Below are 18,615 nucleotides of genomic sequence, written 5' to 3' on the forward strand. Positions count from 1 at the left end.
TGCTGCTTTAGTCTCCTTACAATCAGTCAACACCATTGCCTGAAAAATTCAGTCCCTAGTTTTCTATCGTAATTTTGTCTTCTTCCAGCAGGCAGTTTGTGGTCAGAATGTTCCCTCCTTTTTTTTTATTTTGAGGTTTGTGTATTTAAAAAGATAAATCAGCTTCCGAGCCCTATGTGTCCCTTTATACAACTGCTCAACAGCATTGCTTTAAGCAGTCAGCTGAGGATTACTCTGCTACAGAGAAAGTAAGGGTATCGTTAAGTAGTCTCTGTGCTCTCTTGTAATGGCTTTTGTGGATCAAGATAGTAGAACTTTTTTCTCAGGGAACAGGAGAGTGACTCAGGAAAAGTGAAGAACCAAATCTCTGAAGGTCACCCAAGCCTGAGGTTGCAATGAGCTTCAGCAGTAGCAGAAGCATGTGCTTTAGTAAGTTTTAATAAGGCAAACGTACACCATGCAGCTCATCACAATAGAGAAAAGCCAGAGGTATCATCAGGCAAGCTTACATGTTCATAGCACCCCACTGAAGCACTCAATGGAGATTTGAGCTTAGGATGCAGAAATCATATAACCATATCTCCCTGGTACTGCACCCAATATTTTTTGCAGAAAGCTCATTCTTAGCTCTGTGCTTATGGTGTCCCAGGTACCCCATCAAGCGTGAGCTCTGCTAGCTGGAGCATCACTATGGTAGGAGTAACACATAAATAGTCATCACAAAATAAATACTTCCATCGTCAGGCTGTGCATCTCAGCATTTGGTTTCAGAGTGACGTTTGGCCCGTTCCCTGATCTGGAAAAAACCAAACTCTGTTGTTTTGGGTTTTTTTTTCCCTGAACAACAGTCAGAGTTGTTCCAGCAGTTAGGGAAGAAAGCAGGAGAATCCATGAAGGAGCGTATGATGAAGTTTTATTGAGTTTCATGTTTCAAGTTTCACATAAAATAAGATGTTTCATTATGATTGCAGATGAAAATCTTAAATTGCTAAGAACTGTGTAATTCGTAGCCAAAGCTGATAGAAATTGCTACGGCCCCTTATGAGCAGAGAGGTTTGATTTAAGTTTATTTGAAATGTTGTGAAAATAAGAGCAGCAATATGTTTATATATAGATTTTTTTAAATAGAATTGGTTTTCATGCCAGGACCTCGTATGAATGTTTTAGTCCTGAAGCAAAATTCAGTTGAATGAGTTACCAGTATTGAAAAGCAGGTTCTCAAATAGATCTGCTGGCAGACCTTTAAATACGACCATATGGGCTACATCGCTTTATTTTTAGTTTCAGTTTCTGGACTTCAAAGTTGTGGTGCTTAGAGTAGTTCTTGTCTGCCTTCAGGTAATTCCTCTCAACCCTTTGTCATCTCCTGTACTGGCATTTCTTCTTGTTGGAGCCCCAAATCTCCAACCCTAACAGTTCCAAGCAGTTCCTAACGATAAGTCTATTAAAGTAACAGAGACTTACGTTGTGAGTAAGAGATTTTTGCAGAGATGGGCTGTAAGTGCTGTGGTAGTCTCCAAACTGGAGTTCTGCCTTCGGCCTCTCTTGTGTTCTGCTGCTCTCCAGCACTGTAAAAGCTGATTCTGTAAGATGGTTGAGTACCTGCAGCTTTGGTGAAACGTGAAATATTCAGGTATAAGAGCAGCTCTTTTAGCTATTTTGCTGTGGGATTTTTGTAGAGCAAATAGTTGTGGGATTTTTGTAGAGCAACACTTCATAAAAAAATTCCTACAACATATAGGAAGGAATGTTATTGTGGCTGAAAGAGAAGGCCATAATGATTTTTGACACACTTTAAATGGAAATACAAACCCAGGAGGCTTCCATTCCTCTCTTGCTAAGTCCTCGTGCAGGAATGACATTGTGTACTTCACTTTACCCATCGTTAAAAGTTAGTGGTGTATGATCTGAGATCCTTGGGCAGAGTTTGGTTTTGTGATGAGAAGAGGAATGCGGAATTAGGAGCTCCTGTGCTGGTGCGCTCATTGCATCACTGTTGCCAGGATGATGCATGAACCTTTTCAGAGGAGTTACTCTGGATTTACGCCAATACAAATGCTGTCTGAGGTTTGTACAGAATTGCAAGCTCTGTCACATTGTGCTTCGGTTTAATGTGTTGTAAGATACAACGTGCCGTGTAGGATGGCAACCCATCCACCTCTGGAAGTTTGTGTTTCTTTTCCTAGCTGAAGCTGTAAAACACAAACAGTAATTCATCTGGCTCGAAGGAGGTTTTGCATTCAATGACAGACACCTCTTTTGCCACAGTATTTTCAGCTGCAGCAGCCCATATCAAGGCTTTATTATTTCCTCACTAGGAAAAGGAAGGGAAATGTTTTCTGTGCGTGGACTGAGGTTGTTTAGTTTTGTTTTGTTTCTTTTTCCTGGGCTGGGTAATAGCTATAGAATGAAATTTAATCCAGGGTGATATTAGACCAGAGAAGTCTTTCTGGAGATATATAGATCCATGTCTGTGTTACAAGCACTCAATTTAATGTTATTTATAAGAAAATGGCACTCGATGGCCACTACGTTGTTTTCCTCTTCCCCTGAACTGGCCAGAGTTCTAAGGACACGATTGCAATGTGGGAAACCCCTTCAACTCCCATCGTAATTTCACACCAATTTCAGTTGTTGTGGTGGCTCAGCCAGGAGCTTCTTTTCATGGGAGAGGTCTGTCAGAGGTACTAAGTTAAATTTATACTTGCATTTTCTGAAACGACAGAGTTTGTGCTGAATTTATTTCCACCGTCCGTGCAACATTTGAAAAGAAATAAAATATTATTTTATTTGTAGGCATACCCCTGTATAACCACACACACGCATAAATATCTCCATATGTTTCCGTGGATGGTGGGATCTACCTGCACAGGTCAGCTTGCTAAATCAGAATTTTAAGAAGAAACTGGTTTTCTCATTAAATGCTGGAAAAACAAGATCATGAATAAGTGGTTACGCCAGTCTAATGAAAGCAAATTTAAAAATACATAATTAAAATCCAGAAAGTGAGATTTTATTTAGAACATGTCCGTGTGGTGATTACAAGGTTAAACTTTGCAGAGGACAGTGTTTGCTGGCTGTCTATAGCTGCATATACCTATACTGTCTGGCTGGTGTGTGGACCTGTCTGGTCTCAGGTTTGTGTGGTTGTAAGTAAACGTCCTCCACAAACACGATCAATTTGGTCAAGTACAGCTTAAAGAGTGCAGCTGTATGTTTTTCAAGGCCCTGTGTTCATATACACACGGTACAAAATATTCAGAGCATCTTTTGATTTATAGCTGTGTTACGTCACCTTCTCACGTCAAGTAATGTTTGCGGTGTGAGTAGAAGCGGTGCAGCTGCCCCTCGCTCTGCACTTTGCCTGTGCTCCGGTGAATTCCCTCTGCTCCTGCACGAACCCGCAGGGAGTTCGGCTTTGCCATGGCAAGAAACTTGTACTAAGAAAGTTCAAGTAAAGCTGTCTCTGCGCCTGGCAGCGGAGGGTTTGCCCTTACAGGAGCTAGAAGCAGCAATGAGCTGTGTGTGCTCAGGCCAGAGAGCGTTTCTCAGCTCCGCCGAGGTCACGTCTGCACAGAGGGAGCGTGTGCCGAGCTGCGGTTTTACGCGGGACCCCGGAGCGCGGGGAGGAGATGCCCCCCCGGCAGACTGCCGGAACGCTGGGCTGCTTTTAACTCCCATTCCTCTCGCTCTGTTTAAAGACCTCTGGTGACCAGACTTCGCAGCCTACCTGCCCAGTCAGCTTGAGAGGTGGGCAGCTTCTCCTGCGTATAGTTTTCCCAAAGTGTAAAATGACCTGCCCTTCCTATAGCTTAGCCCCGTTCATTTTTCCGAGCCCCTGTAGGCAGGGAGCACAGCTTCCCTCTGGTGTCTTTTCATACCTTTGAAGAGCTATCAGCCCTATTTGATTCTCTTTTCTCTAGATTAAAGATCCGTGTTTCCTTTGGCCCTTGCTTGTAGGTCATGTTTTCTAGGTTTACCTTTCTTGTCCTGCCTTTGGCACACATCTTATTTGAAGTGCAGCGTTGCAGCAGGGGCCTTTCTGATCCACAGTCAGAGCAAAAGGATTTCCTGTGTCTTGCAGACCTTAGTGCCACGTATAATCCCAACCTTATTTTTACACCAGCATCGAACTTCCAAATTGAGTTTGTGATATACCACAGGTTTAGGGGACAGCGATCCTTTTCAACAGAACTGCTGTTTAACCAGTGCTCCCCGTTGGGTATTTGCATGGCTGATCGCTGCCTGTCTTAAACTTGTGCAGATTTCACCATAAATAATATGTGTACCTCTAGCAGGCTGGTGCACAGAAATACCTAAAAGGAATTGTGTGTTGTAGCTTTTTCAAATTGCTTATTGAAAAGGAGGGCAATATGCAATTCTTGCCTGTGGGAGGAAATTTCATGTTTAACTTACGTGATCTATATCTAATGTCTAAATTACCTGTGCATGCAAATCTACATTATAGTGTATATGTAATCCATCCCTGTGAAACATCTAAAATTAAATCTGTCAACGTACATGTACGAGAGCTCTTTAGGAGTGGCAGTTACAGATTTAACATTCATGCATGTAAAATTGCTAGATAAAGTTAGAGAAGAGTTTGAAGCTGCTTTTAAAAAATAATCCCTGCAGTTTAGCCAAACCTCTGCAGAACAGGAATCTGATCCTACAGATACTTCTAACTGAAAATATTGTTTGAGCTTTCTGATTAATGCCCATGGCAGTAAATACTTTGTCCTTGATAGCAGGTTTGCGTTCCTTGGCTGTTAAACTGGAACTCCCACAATTTTAATATAGTGCTTCAGCATTTTATATCTATTCTCTGATAGAGAAGAAGTATCAAAAATAGCTGAATCAAATCTCCATCTACTTTTTTTTCGAAATTGACACTTAGTTGAGGTTGACTGCCAATAGCCTTTATCCTTGCTTTAGTTGGGTCAGCTTGAACTGCCTGATTATACAGCTGGTCTCATTTTTTTATTCCACTTTGAGCGTCTTTCTGTTTCATCCCCTCTGTGTGTGTATAGTGTCTGTGAACATCATCTCTTCATTTACAGACCCTCGTGAACTGAGAAGGGCAACCCAGTAAACCCCATTCCTGGACTTCTGTTTTCTTGTTGGAACGTTTTCCTTACACTTAAATGTGAAACAGCCATTGATACCACCTTATTCACATTTTGACGTTTCAATCTCTTCACACTGTGTTGATCGTATCAGATTCTTCTTCCAAATATCTGCCCCGTCCTTTATTTCTCCTCTTTTTCAACTGCATAATGCATGAGATGGAAAGTGCCTTCTCAGTGCCTGGTGTCAGGCTGGGCTGGGTACCCGCTGGCCGCAGCCCGCAGCCGGCCCGTGATTGACACTATGCACTGAGAGCAGCTTCATCGGGGTGTTGCAGTTGTTGTGTTTAGGGGAAGCTGGTCAGTAAGGAGAGCAGGAGCCGTGTCACTGATGCAGCTTGTCAGTGACTCACAGAGATCTCTTCAAGTGCCCTATTTTTGGAAACAGCATTTCCAGATAAATGCTTTTCCAATTCCAAAGGCGTTTTGACATGCTGGGAAATAAACCTCTACCTAGCTGTGGGTTTAAGTCGCATCCCTAACGTTCTAGAAAGTGCTAGTCATTTGATTTTATAATCCTTTCTATGAATTATAATGATGGTAAGGACCAAATAGGCTTAGTCCTGTGCTGCCACTCTATCCAGACACACAACGGAGGCAGAAAAGGCACATTTAGAAACTGAGAGCCCCTTGATGTGTCTGGCAAGCTTAGCTCTGAAATCCTCAAAAGAGATCTGTCTTCCTTTTCCCTCTAAATTTAGACGAAGAATTTTTACATTCTTGGAATAGAGAGGGAGAAAGGTGGAAACTGATAACACGCTGTTGGAAGAAAATTGTAGCGTTTTCGGATGCAGAACGATTTTCTGTGTGGCTTCTCTCTGAACTCACGTGAGCGTTAACTGGTCCACCTGCGAGCAGCCTGGTTTGTGCGTGCGAGGTAGATTGAGAACTTTAAACTCATGTCACCTTTTCTTTTTAGGCATTCAAGCCAATGTTTTAGGGGCCTCTCTGTCTTCTACAGGACCAGGTAGAACTGCTTTGCCTAGGGCTTTTGTAAGCAGGCCTTTGGGGACTGATGGGCTTGGGTTCGGGGTTATTTTTTCCTGCCTGGCACATGCAGAAATGTTATTGCTCGTTCACTGAAAGAGAAAACGAGTTTGCCAGTTCTGGCTCTTTGTAGCTTGTTGGCATCTCTGAAAAGATACCAGGCAATGGGACTTACAGATAATTATTGCCACAAGTAATTTAATCTGGATTTAATAAGGAAGTCACCCTTTTTGACTCACTGTTTTTAAACATCAGTAGTGATTGTCTGTAGTGGCTCACCCCAGCAGTCCAGAGTGCTTGTTAGGAAGGACTTCAGCCTTTAGGATTAGTGTTTCCCACTGAGAAATTTTAATTCCTGTTGCTAAAGAATTCGCATAGCCATGTATGATTAGCAAATCTAAAGGATTAAAATAACCTCCTAGCAGGGTTAATGCACTTCAAGACCATTGTTGCTACCTCAGGTACCACAGCACAAAAAAAAGGGGGCTCCCACAGCCGCAGCTCGTAGTCAATAAATCTGACTGTGCTAACGTTGCTGAACACTGGAAGCAAAGCTTTTAACATCATGAAACGCCAGCTTCTTGCTTCATCACTCGAGGACGGTTCCTCTGTTTGCATCTTCATCTGCAGAAGTGGATACACCGTTTGTGAGATGCAAATGTGCACTCTGTGATTATGTACCCAGTTTGAGTAGCTGTGGGTTTGAATTGAAACCACGAACTATAAAAGCCTGAACCTCAACTGGCTGAGCAGATGAAACAGATGTCCTTGTTCAAAAGTTTGCAGCAGACATTGGACGTTTCTCCATGAATCTGCCCTCTCCTGGTCTGGATTATCAGCTTGCCTTAAAATAGTCTTTTCCCAGAGATGTAGGTAAAGGTTTTGGTTCTCTTTGGCCCTTCCTTGCAAATGAGTGGAACTGGCCTTGCTACCCATCTCACGAAGGGCTGGGGCTCAGCTGTGTGCTTGGACTTGCTTGTAAATGCCACTGACATGTGCTGTGAGTAAATAAAGCCTGTTGGAATATGTTGCAAGGAATATCCTTTTAAGAATTCAATGAAGTTTAAAAGATGGGTAGTACTTACCATAAGCATGTCATTTTAGTGAAGAAAAACCTCTTTGCAAAATGATTTAGTTGTTAGGATTCTTTTTTTTTCTTTGAGTTGGAGGAAAAAAGAAAACTAAAGCTCCTTCTTACAGTAATCTGTTTTTCTCCCTTTTATTTTGTTTTATTTTCTTATCTACGGAAGTCATGTAAGCAAAGTTCTTTGCTGGTGCGAGGGATTTGTGTGATATTTTTTCAAGGTGCGGGTTGTAGAATGTCACACATTCATTTTTAAACAGTTTTGCTCTCTGATATGAATGAAGCACAGGGCAGTCAAATGTCAATGGAAGCTTAGCAGCTCACTTCTCCTGCTTCTCTCCGTTTTTCTTATTATTAGCTGTGTTTGCAAAAGAGGAGCCTCTTATGTTCTTGGCTTTGTTAGTGTTTTCAGAGCTGGCAGCGTTTCTGCTTTTGCCAATGTTTTTGACCTCTCCTCAAAATAAGAAAAGATCCATTTTGCAGGAACAGAGGCATATTTGGAATTTTTAAAATAACTTCAACCTTTAATTTGCCCCACCCTTCACTGCCTGTCGATCCTCAGTGCAGTTTGGGTGTGTGTCAGACTCTAGTAGAGGCTGCTGTCCTCATCGCTCTGCTTGGGGACAGGGCAAAGCTCCTGCTCCAGCTCTCAGGTTGCACAGAGTCAGGTCACCTTCTCCACCGGAGCGCTCTAAGAAAATCCCGGGGCAGGTGCCCCTTGCGATGGATGCAGATGTCCCGTTTGTGTCCTGGTGAGTGGCTCTGATCTCTGCCCTCATCCCGTGCCCTCTGCTCCAAGGACTTTACCTATGCCACCCTCTTCAAGGATGACGTAGCACTCCTACTGCTGGGGTGATGCAGGTTTGTGCAAGATGAGTTACCGGGAGGGACCTCTAAGCTCCAAGACTGGTATCGCTCTATTTATTGTGCTCCACAACAGTTATATTAAAAAGTTGTGGAGCTTCCTCTCGTGCAGTTTGCCACGTGCCCTGCATGTCTGACCAAGTGGGATAATGGTGGTTTTCAAAATACTTTCTCATTGCTTTGTTTTTAATGAGGGAAAACTGACCTTGATTTCTCCCCTCTTCAAAATACCCTAAAGGAAGCTAGCCAAGAAGCAGAAGGAGACTCAGACCAGCACGCAGAGGGAGATGGGTCCCGTGGCTACTTCCGACAAGACCTCTACCAAACTCAGTGCTGTTCACAATGAAGAAGCTTTTTCTTCCAGCTGCCAAGATGTTAATGGATTCAGTAAGTTTAACTTGCTTGCAATGGATATGTCCCCCTTGGAGAGCTCTAGGTTCTTAAGAGGACCCATTCCTATGGGCACAATGTTGAGGAGCTGGGAATGACAGTGAGAGAGATCATTGCAAAAGCTCGCTAGAATTCAGCTGTCTGAAATGTCTCTGACACTGCCCCTGTTTTAACTGTCAAATAGGTGGAGAGCAGTCTTTCTGACCCTAAATCTACTGAGAATGATTTCCACAGCCTGTTCTAGTAACTGCATCAGACAGTCAAAAAGGCACGTGTTTGTTGTTCAGAAATATTTTGGCCTTTGTGAGTAGAAGAGTTAAATCACTTAGCTGACTTATGGGATGGAAAACATTTTCTGTCTGAAATTGTCATGAAAGAAAGTATGGTCTCATGGTTAGAGATCTGGAATGGGAAGACAGCATGTCTTATTTTGTCTGGTTTATTCTTCACATGGGTAAAACTAATCTTAGTTAATATTGCAAACCACTCAGACCTCTGTAGCTGGACGAGTTTTGTGGGCAAAGCAGCAGAAAGTCACGCTTTAGCCTTGCCAGATCCAGATTGAGTGCATGGTGGATTGCATGGTGGATTTGTAAACTTCTTCCTGTTAAATAAATTTTAACTTAGACACTACGGGAATGTCACTCCTTCTTTTGACGCTTTGCCTGCTAGTCTGAACAGGGAACAGCTCTGAAACACAAGTACGTACTAAAACTCTTTTTCTTAAACATCTTTAGTGAAGTTTTTTTTCCCTTTATTACTAACATGGAAGTACAAAACGTGTTTTATCATTGAAGATTTTGTAATCTCAGACTGAGTGGGACAGGCTGAGTGAATTCTTCTTTTCCCTCTATCTGTAGGTCATGTCAAATTCCATCTGCATGTGTTGCTACTGCCACTCTGTGTAACATACCTGTGAGATGGATAAATAGGTGTTTGGGACCGTCAAGGCTAGCAGTGAACACTTCTCTCGGATGTTAAATTGATTTGAGTCAAGATCTGATTTTCTCAGGTGCTGAGTAGCTATATCTCCTAAAGAAGACAGCAAGAGTTGTCAGTGCTTCATATCTTTGAAAGACAGGAATAGCAGAGGACAGCTAGAACCAGCAAAGGTGGCGAGTTTAAAACGTAGAGGCAAAATAAAGTTTTTGATGCTTTCTTTAGAATGTGGATTTTTTAAAATTTTGGGCTTTTTTTCCAACCAGAAAATAAGAGATGAGATGAGCTTGAAGTGTGACCTCATTTCCCACCCCCCTTGGTATTTTGGAGGCTAATTAAAACAGCTGAGTCATTTACGTGAAATGGCAACTATAGAAAATATGTTGTATCTAATTTTTTTTAAAAAACATCCCTCCAGGTTTTCTTTTTTTTTAAAATCAGTTAGTCCTTTGCTTGTCTGACATCATTGCAGATTTTATCACTACCTCCCTGTACAACACAGCCTGAGTCCAGCCATGGGCCAATTCTTTTCTTTTTTTCCTCTTTATATCCATGAAAAACAATTATCAGTAAGCCTTCATGATTTCTCCAAATTTTTTACTGCCAAGTCCAGGATGCTGAGGTGTTGGAGGTAAGTTCTCTTCTGTGCAGTAGTGTGCACAGCTGATACAGGAATTTTATGGATAAAAGACTTTCTTTTTAAAAGATTGCCTTAATAAAGTTTAAATACTTGAGGGTTTCTATGTGGGCCTGCTGTAACTTTTGAATAACATCATAGAATTCCTTCCTAACCTTCCTGCTAACTAATGCAATTTTACAGGGGGTTATCCGTCCTAGCTTTTGAAATCAGCTATCTCAAGCAGCACTCACATTGCTTCTTAAATTGTCCTTTTGTCTCCCAAAGGAAAGTAGCATTTGCAGATATCTCATGATAGGTAGTCATCCTCTCCATCTTGACCCTCAGTTATGGGAGCCTGAGTTGGCTGTAGCAGTGCCATGGACATACTCCTCTCCTTTTTGATGGAAGTCCACCAAAAGAAGCTAAGTGGTTTTAATCCCAAGGTCACTGTGCTGGCTCACAAAAGCGATAAAATAGAACGAGACAACTTGTCAAGTGGGAATCCTCACAACTGTTGAATGACTTGCAAACAAATTTGTCTCCGGATGTCAGTGTCCTTGTAGGGCATGTGTCCTTCCCCCCAGATTCTCCTTCCTGTCCCAATAACTGTAATGACTTCTCAGACAGAACAAATACCATGAGTCCCTGTAGAAGCTTTTTCCTTCCCGTAGTCTCTCCAGCTGCAGGAGGACTTTTGCTGTTCTTGGGTGACCCTTGTCTGCCCTCCTGCTGTAGCTTCCCTCTTTGCAGCCTGTCTCGCTGCTGCCTACAGCGCGGTCACCCCGCGGGGAGCTCCTGCTGACAGGTCCAGCTGCTATAAAGGAAGAAGCAATGTCCCCCTCCTCATTGCGGGTGCTACCTGGCACTCTGCATCATGAAGGACACCAAAAGTGAGCAGCTGCCTTTCTGCTTGTCAGAATTTATATTTCAATATAAACTCATCCAAATGGTGTCATCCATAAAGTCGTGGTGTTTGGGTGCAACAGAGTCCTTTGTAGAGGCCAGTGCAGTGCTCAGGAGCACCCAGTCCTCTTGGGTGTTTCTAGGACTGAATTTTGTAACTTGACAGAGGTGTTCACTATCAGATGTAATTACATTCTGGAACAGCTGTAGTCTCTGTACTGGAACAGGGAGACCTCAGGTTTTGCTGAAAAGTGGAAGAGGAATGGGTATTTATCTTTCCTGGCCCAAAGCAAAGCCCCTCATCCCTCTTTCCATCCTATACTGTTAGTCCTTATTCAGACAGAATTCTTACTGGTACATACAGGAGTTTAAACTGAAGAAATTTTATGGACTCAGCCTCTTTGACGCCCTACAGAATCAGAATAGGTGTTTGCTGAAAGCTAAGTTAGTCCAGGGCTATTCCGGCTTGTCCAGTTTTACTCAGGAATTATGCAGAGGTAAAGCAGGCTCATCATAGTTGTCATTTTCTCAAATATCTTGCTTTTGAAAAAATAAAAATATACCCTAAATCCATTAAAGGTAGATGATGGTACTTTCTGTGTTTGCACCTGCTCCTTAGTTGGCAGGAACGTTTGGAAAACGCAGCGTTTTCCTCTGAGTGACACAGCGCGGTCACGTGTAGGCATTGACCCAGCCCAGGGTTGTTATGAAACAAGATGACAAATTGAAGACAAAGTGAGCCCAAAAGCATCCACGAGCATCTGTGCACTGACCAGAAGGGTGTGCAAAGGGTTGTTATTGCACATAAATTGTGTGCAATTTGGCAGCCCATCCGTGCAATGGGAGAAGCAGTAGTGTATCATCTCAGCAGTGGTGCGCTAATGAGATGTCCTGCACAAAGGAGCTGCTCTTCTGGCTTTACAAGGCTAAAATGCCAGGGATGGGTCTTGTCCAGGGGAATGCCATGCCACCAGCAAAAGCCATCTTGACGTCCTTGGGGGATTTTTGACAGGAGCTGTTTGATTCTGAGGATTTATTCTCTTAAAATGCAGCCAGTTTTGCTGGAGACTGATTTATCAGGGTGTGCTTAACTTTTGTGACATCTCGGTTTGGGAGGAGACTGCTTTCCAGACAACCGTCCCGAGTGAGGCTGATACAGGTTAGGTTTGTAGCTTTAATGTTACAGTCAGAAGCAGTTTCAAGGCAGCATTTTGGAAGCTGTAGGGAACTGAGTTTTGCGTTAATGAGCACTACTGTACAGTTAGCAAGTTACTGTGCTTTTACTAGCAAGAACAAAGAGATTAGAGGACGCTGTAGTAAGTGGCACTTGGGGTATTAAGGATCATTTTTAACCAAGAACCATCGAAATTCACACCTCTCCAGATCCTGCATGTTTTTATGATGAATGTAATTGAAAGGTCTTTAGATTTGCTGTAAGTCAAAACAAGCAATTACATCGAGATCTAGTTCTTATTCCTACCCCATAGATAATTTTCATTCCCAGATAGGATACCTGCCAAATGCAGTCCAAGGACCTGTGGGATCATGACCATGAGATTTTTTTCTTCAGTGAAAAATTCTAAAATTAATAGAAATCAACCCAAATTTCATCAAAGGCACGAAAGGAAGAAATACCAAAATCCCTTTTTACTGGTTTTCATGCTGATTTGGGGTTTTTCTGGAGTTTACTAGTTTAGAAAATCTTAGAAAAAGCAAGGGAGAATCATTTTCAGAATAGGAAGGAGCCTCCACTGTTTTGCATGCCTAGAGGGATCTGTGTAGCCTCACGTGCCTCTCTAGGGAGTATAAAGAGAATTTTAAATGAAATCTTAATCTCTACCCTGATGTGAAATCCTCTCTGGAGGTGTTTCTTGTGATAGCACACACTAGTGCTTGTGAGAACTTCTGGTTAGGTAGCAGCCGTGTGTACACATCTCTCATCACAAAGGCCACTACCTGCCTGATTTTGAGAAAATGAGCTCTCTAATATTTTGGGAAACTTGTTTTTTTCTCCCTTATCTTCTAAAGAAATAATCTAGAATTTGCCTCTCTGTCTCACAAATATGGTTTGTTTCATAAATCTCAGTTACAACATTTTTAATCAGACTCACTGAAGTGAGGTGTATTATCTTCAGCTAAGTAATTTATCGTCAGCAATTCCTGGAAAGGCAGTATGGCCCGGTGAGTTTTTATACTCCTAAATTTCAGAAAAATCGAGTCCCGCTCCGAGCCATGACTGTTGACTTGCTGTGTGACCCTGGGCAAACAAATTACTCTTTGTAGACCTTATTTTATACATCCACAAAAATGGCCATTTTCCAAGTACAGTAAGGAGAAGGTCTGATTTAGGCTGACAAACACAGGGGAGAAAATCTAAGAGGCCCCAAATGAGAGATACTTTACAGCTTGAAGGCAGCTGGGGCAGAATTCAGCAGACTAAGCTGAGAGAAATTTTATTATTTTAATGTGTTTTCAAGTGGTGTAAGTCTGAAAACATGATAGGAGAATGCAGAACGAGAGCAAGTTCATTTACTGCTTACGAGGTAATTCTGCAGACTATGAAACTCCCTAGACTAGTGGCTTCTTGGGTTCACCATTAGAATAACTTGAAATTTTTAAGTGGTGTTTGCTCTAGAGATAAAAAAATTGCTTCTGAAATTACTTTGATGTATACTGAATTTTACCTACTTCTGTTGGATTGTGGAATAGTTTTTTCTGTGTTATCTATTGTCGTCTTTCTGATGTACTGAGATTTGTATTAGCTTGTTTCCCAACATTTTGAGGAGGAGATAAATAAATGCCTGTAACTCTAACAGTGAATGCAGAATGATAACAAAAGAATATGCCTTCAGAAATGATGGATTACCATAAGAATGTGCATGCATGCTATTGTAGATACAATCCAGCCTCATAAATTTACTATCAAGAAAAGAATCTACTGTGAAGATGCTGAGCCCTGCCTCCTTTCTGTAAATATTTGTTTAATATGGAGATAATTTGTGGATTCTTGTCCAGAGAAAGCTAATGCTTTAATGGGAGAAAGCAGGGATGCTTGTCCTGCTGAAAACCCAGCTCACCAGGGAAAGGATTATAGGATTTGTTAGGAACAGTTCTGAGTTAAAGAACAAGTCCCTTGTTATCTCGTATCATTTTAACAAAAAAATTTGCTACTTTACCTATGTATTTTTGTACTACTAGTGTAGATTGTTAATTTTACTGTTAATGCTGCATTTGATATCTGTATTTTAGGGGTCGTTTTTAAGTTCTTTCTCCTAGAGACAAAACCATAAATTTGTTCCTTCAGTTAAAAAAATGGGTATCTAGAATATAGTCCTATATGTGTATCCTGTGTAGGAACACATTGATTTACAATAACTATAATACTGTATTTGGGGTCTGGAGTGCTTATATTAAAGAAAATCCATCATGATGACAATGTAATAAATGTAATATGCATGTCGAGATGAAAAATATAATTCATTTTGATAAGCCTTATATATATATCCCATATTACTGTGTTCTTTGAGGAACATTCTCCCTGTTCTCTTTCTCTCTCTTAATATGTCTAAAGTCTTTTCCTTATGTCTTTCCTACCTAGCATCACCCTCTCCTTGTTCATTTTCTGTCCAAAGCAAAACCCTTCAGAGCAAATCTTTGTTGAATTCCTACTACTCAGGTACTAGTGCCAGACTTTTCTTTCATTTCTAAATTTTCTTTGCTTTTGTACGTTTCCCAATATGACCTATAGACTGAACCTTCTGAGTGTGAGATACAGCTAACCTTGTTTTCATTTTTGTAACTTTTTTCCTGTTGATCTTCTGTTGGTTTCCATTGATCCGTGTCGTGTGGGTGAACGGAATTCCATCTCAAAGTATCATCAGACACTGTTCCATCGACCACGCTGTTAGGTAAGAAGACAGGTATGGTGTACTGCACTTCACCAGAGAGCAAACGCGCTCATTGCATCTTGAAAATAACTCGGAGAGCACTAGGCTCCAAAATCATAATTAATCCTGTGGTCGTGTGTTGTGTTAATCGGAAAGCCTTTTGTTTCACTCATGCTTTATTATTGCTATTAATTTATTTTATTGGTGTTTTTTTTCTTTTAAGGAAGGAACACTTCAAAAATTAAGGTTTAGAAGTTCTATCAAGTATTTGTTGTTTCTTTTTGTCAATGAGGTTTGACATTCTGGGACAAATTCCCATGTGCCACCTTACCTTCGGCTTAGTTTTGACCCATGTAGACGGTTGTGCCTGTGCAGATCATAGAATCATAGAATGGAAGAGACCTCAAAGATTATCTAGTTCCAACTCCCCTGCCATGGGCAGAGAAATCCTCCACTACACCAGGTTGCCCAAAGCCTCATCCAACCTGGCCTTGAACACTTCCAGGGATGGGGTACCCACAACTTCTCTAGATGGCATGGCCGAGTCCTGTGAGCGAGGCTCAGCTACGTGTCCCTCAAGGCTTGCCGATGGAAGTGAGGATTTACGTGTCCAAAGCAGGTGGGAGCCTATGGTTTTGGGCTCAGTTGCAAGTATAAGGATTATTTGGAGAAATCAGAGGCTGGGTTTGGGCAAGTGGCCCCACCTCACTCTGTATATGCTCAGAGTTAAATGCTAAATAATTCAAGCACTTTTGTCTAGGTTTGAGAGGATAACATAGGCAGGTTCTGAGAGGTGGAGGCTGTTCTGTGGCTGCTAGTAAACTTCAGAGGGAGGTGTTAGTGTTCAGCATCTCTGAAAATTAGCTTTTCTTGTTTGGATGATAAATAAAGCATCCAGCATGCAGCTCTTAGCTTTTGGATTTTTAAAAATAATATGTTTTTACAGTAGGTTAACAGAGACAGCAAAATTGGCAGAAACTGTTAGCTGATAAAAGAAGTTATCCAGAAACTTACTGGAGGTGTACCCTTGAAAGTGAGTAATAACAGCCTACAACTTCAGACTCTCCCTGGAGGATGCTGCCTGCGAGTGGAATTTGAAGGCAATTCCTCTACTATGAATCAGAAAGATGATGTGTGGTTGATCAGAATCTAACCAGTGGTATTTATCAGACCTGTCATTTTGGATTATCTACAGTGAATGTTCACTTCCAGACACAGTAATCTACCGTGGCTGCTTCAGACATTACTCTGGGCATGTTGAAGGCCCACAGTTAGACCAGGAAGAAATTACAACCGATCGCTTAAGTGCCTTGGCTTACAGAGCAACAGCTGGGGCATGGAGGCTTGGAGGAGCTGCCACAATACCCACATTTATCCTGCCATCTATCAAACTGCCGACGGCAATGAATGAGCCCTCTTTTAACGAGGGGGGGAAGGAAAGGAGTCCTTCCTCCAGAAGGTTTGTTCTCTTTTCCCTGAGACTCAGTGTTGTCCATAGAAAAGTCTAAAGGTACATTTATCTCTTGGCTGTGCTTTAGAAACGGGGCCCAGACCTGCAGTTTGCTGGAAGATGTCGAACTGCTCTCAGGCTGGTGCTCAGCCTCTGGGAAAACTGGACCGTCTTTTGAGGGAGCTCTTTTCCCCACTCTGTCTCGATAATGAGAATTATGGTGCGAGCTGCACACTTGGTAACCTGAAGCTCAAGGAGTGATAGACAGATTCAATCTGTACTTCTCATTGGAAATCAAAAGCCAAAAAAACTCCCAAAACTTTCAAAATCCCAAATTTTAGAGAGGAAAAAAGGAAATAGGAATTAAACCGATCTTGCGCTTGTGTATTGGAAACTCTTTCAAACTTCTACTAACCACTGTGTCTGAGTAAGGGTCAATATCCCTGTTTTACACATGGCAAGTTAAGTACAGAGCACTTTTAAGATATAATTTACACATATCTTAAAAGTTATCACCCCCAGTAATATCTTAAAAGATCACCCCCCAGTTCCAGCTGAACTTAACAGCCACAGGTGCTGTGAAAAAGCCCTCAGCATTGAAGAAATTTCTATCCGGTGACTTGAAGACAAATTAAAACCTTGACATTCTGGCTTCTTGGACAGATTCACCAGACATTGGATGGTGCTGTATGAGCAAAATAAGTTTAATTTTTGACGTTTATTAATATTCATTCCTGGGAAATAAAGAGAGATCGTAAAAAGGGCATCAGTCATCCCACTACCAATATCCGTCTTTAGGCACTACCTGCAGTTCAGTGCTATTTGTTCCCATCTGTTATGCCTTCTGCTAATAAATGTTCTGTATCCGCAATGGTGGATGACTCCCTAGGCTTGGCTGTGACATGATTTGTTGATAGTGAGATGTAGGGAGATTTGGTTTTGCCTCTGTCCTATATCGTGCTTGATTAATACTGTGTTGTGTAATGCATGTTTTTAGCTTCGTAATTTTCTCTTCTAGTTATAGACAACTCTGGATTTAAATATTTTGTGTAAGCATCTCTCACTAGGTAAGTGAATATTTAGTACTAACAAATAAAGGAGGTAGATTTCCCTATTTTTAATACTTCAGGAAAGGCCATGTTCTACTAGTACTCTAATGCCTGAAGAGGAGGTAGTACAAACTTAGAGGTGGCTTTTGGAGTAAATGTGCATGGCCAGTAGCTCTCGAAGATGTTCAGCAGATATCTTCAGGGCAGTCTCTTAAGGAGAACCAGCATAGAATCATAGAATGGTTTGAGTTGGAAGGGACCTTTAAAGGTCATCTAGTCCAGTCCCCCTGCAATGAGCGGGATATCTTCAACCAGATCAGGTCGCTCACTGCCCCATCCAACCTGACCTTGAATGTTTGCAGGGATGGGGCATCTACCACCCATTCCAGTGTTTCACCACCTTCATTGTAAAAAATTTCTTCATTATGTCTAGTCTAAATCTACCCTCTTTTAGTTTAAAACCATCACCCCTTATCCTATCACAACAGGCCCTGCTAAAAAGTTTGTCCCCATCTTTCTCATAAGCCCTCTTTAAATGTGTCCTTCCTTTGCATCCATTAACATCTCCTGGCAGTAGGTAAGGACAGTCGCCCTTGCTCCCATTTCAACTACTCAAGAGGATCTTAACGAGAGTCGCTGCCCTCCAGATGGGATGAGGCCTGTAGTGCTGCGTAGTTCCTTGCAGATGGGCAGAACAAGCAGAGAAAGCTCGCGGTCATGAAGTCTCACACAAAAATTGGCTTGTGCTTAGAAAGATATAGAAATTTTCCCTGAATTTCACTGTTCTGTAGTTTGGGGGGTCTTCTGCCTGTTCTGCTGCGGGTATATCCACAACCTGATGTTTGGAGAACTAAAAAGATTCTAAGATGATGTCGTTGCATTAGCGAGTGTCACCATTACTGGCCTTTTAAATTGCGGGATGAGTTATTTTCATGCTATGGAAGCTTGAAAATCAATGGCTTGATCTGTTCAGTTGTGTCTGTAGCCTCCCAGGAGCTGTGGGGGAGCTGTGCTAACACCGGCCTGCAGCAGAACGAGCAAACGAGCAGCGGAGACACATGCCCGTGTAGGCTGTTACTTGAGCTGGATTTCTCTCACATTTTTTCTGCCCGCAGATGATGAGGTGGCTTGGAAAACTCGCTCTTCCTCTCTTTAGTTGGCTGGTTTTGTGGGCTGGTTTGAAGTTGCCAATAGTTTTTCAGCTGTAACAATGAATTGTCTGTGAGGTAGGTAGACCAGGGAAGCAAAGAGAGATTTGACTTGGTGGGATCCATGCGTTTGAAGAGCTGCACTGTTACACGTGTACCCAGTAGTCCC

General features: G+C 42.0%; 1 protein-coding gene across 3 annotated transcripts in view; it reads left to right on the forward strand.

Moving 5' to 3' along the window:
• The window catches only part of PTPRT (protein tyrosine phosphatase receptor type T), a 461,775-nt gene that overhangs the window by 399,476 nt on the left and 43,684 nt on the right, over window positions 1-18,615 (forward strand). For 2 of the 3 annotated variants that reach the window (XM_086623021.1, XM_086623022.1), the window contains 4 exons: window positions 6,046-6,093; window positions 8,300-8,448; window positions 14,511-14,588; window positions 14,785-14,820. In XM_086623021.1, the coding sequence (XP_086479147.1) occupies window positions 6,046-6,093; window positions 8,300-8,448; window positions 14,511-14,588; window positions 14,785-14,820 (311 nt within the window). The remainder of the gene's footprint in view (window positions 1-6,045; window positions 6,094-8,299; window positions 8,449-14,510; window positions 14,589-14,784; window positions 14,821-18,615) is intronic. The other variant, XM_086623023.1, reaches the window with a different exon arrangement.

This window comes from Tauraco erythrolophus, chromosome 18 (assembly GCF_009769465.1).
Source record: "Tauraco erythrolophus isolate bTauEry1 chromosome 18, bTauEry1.pri, whole genome shotgun sequence".
NCBI lineage: Eukaryota > Metazoa > Chordata > Aves > Musophagiformes > Musophagidae > Tauraco > Tauraco erythrolophus.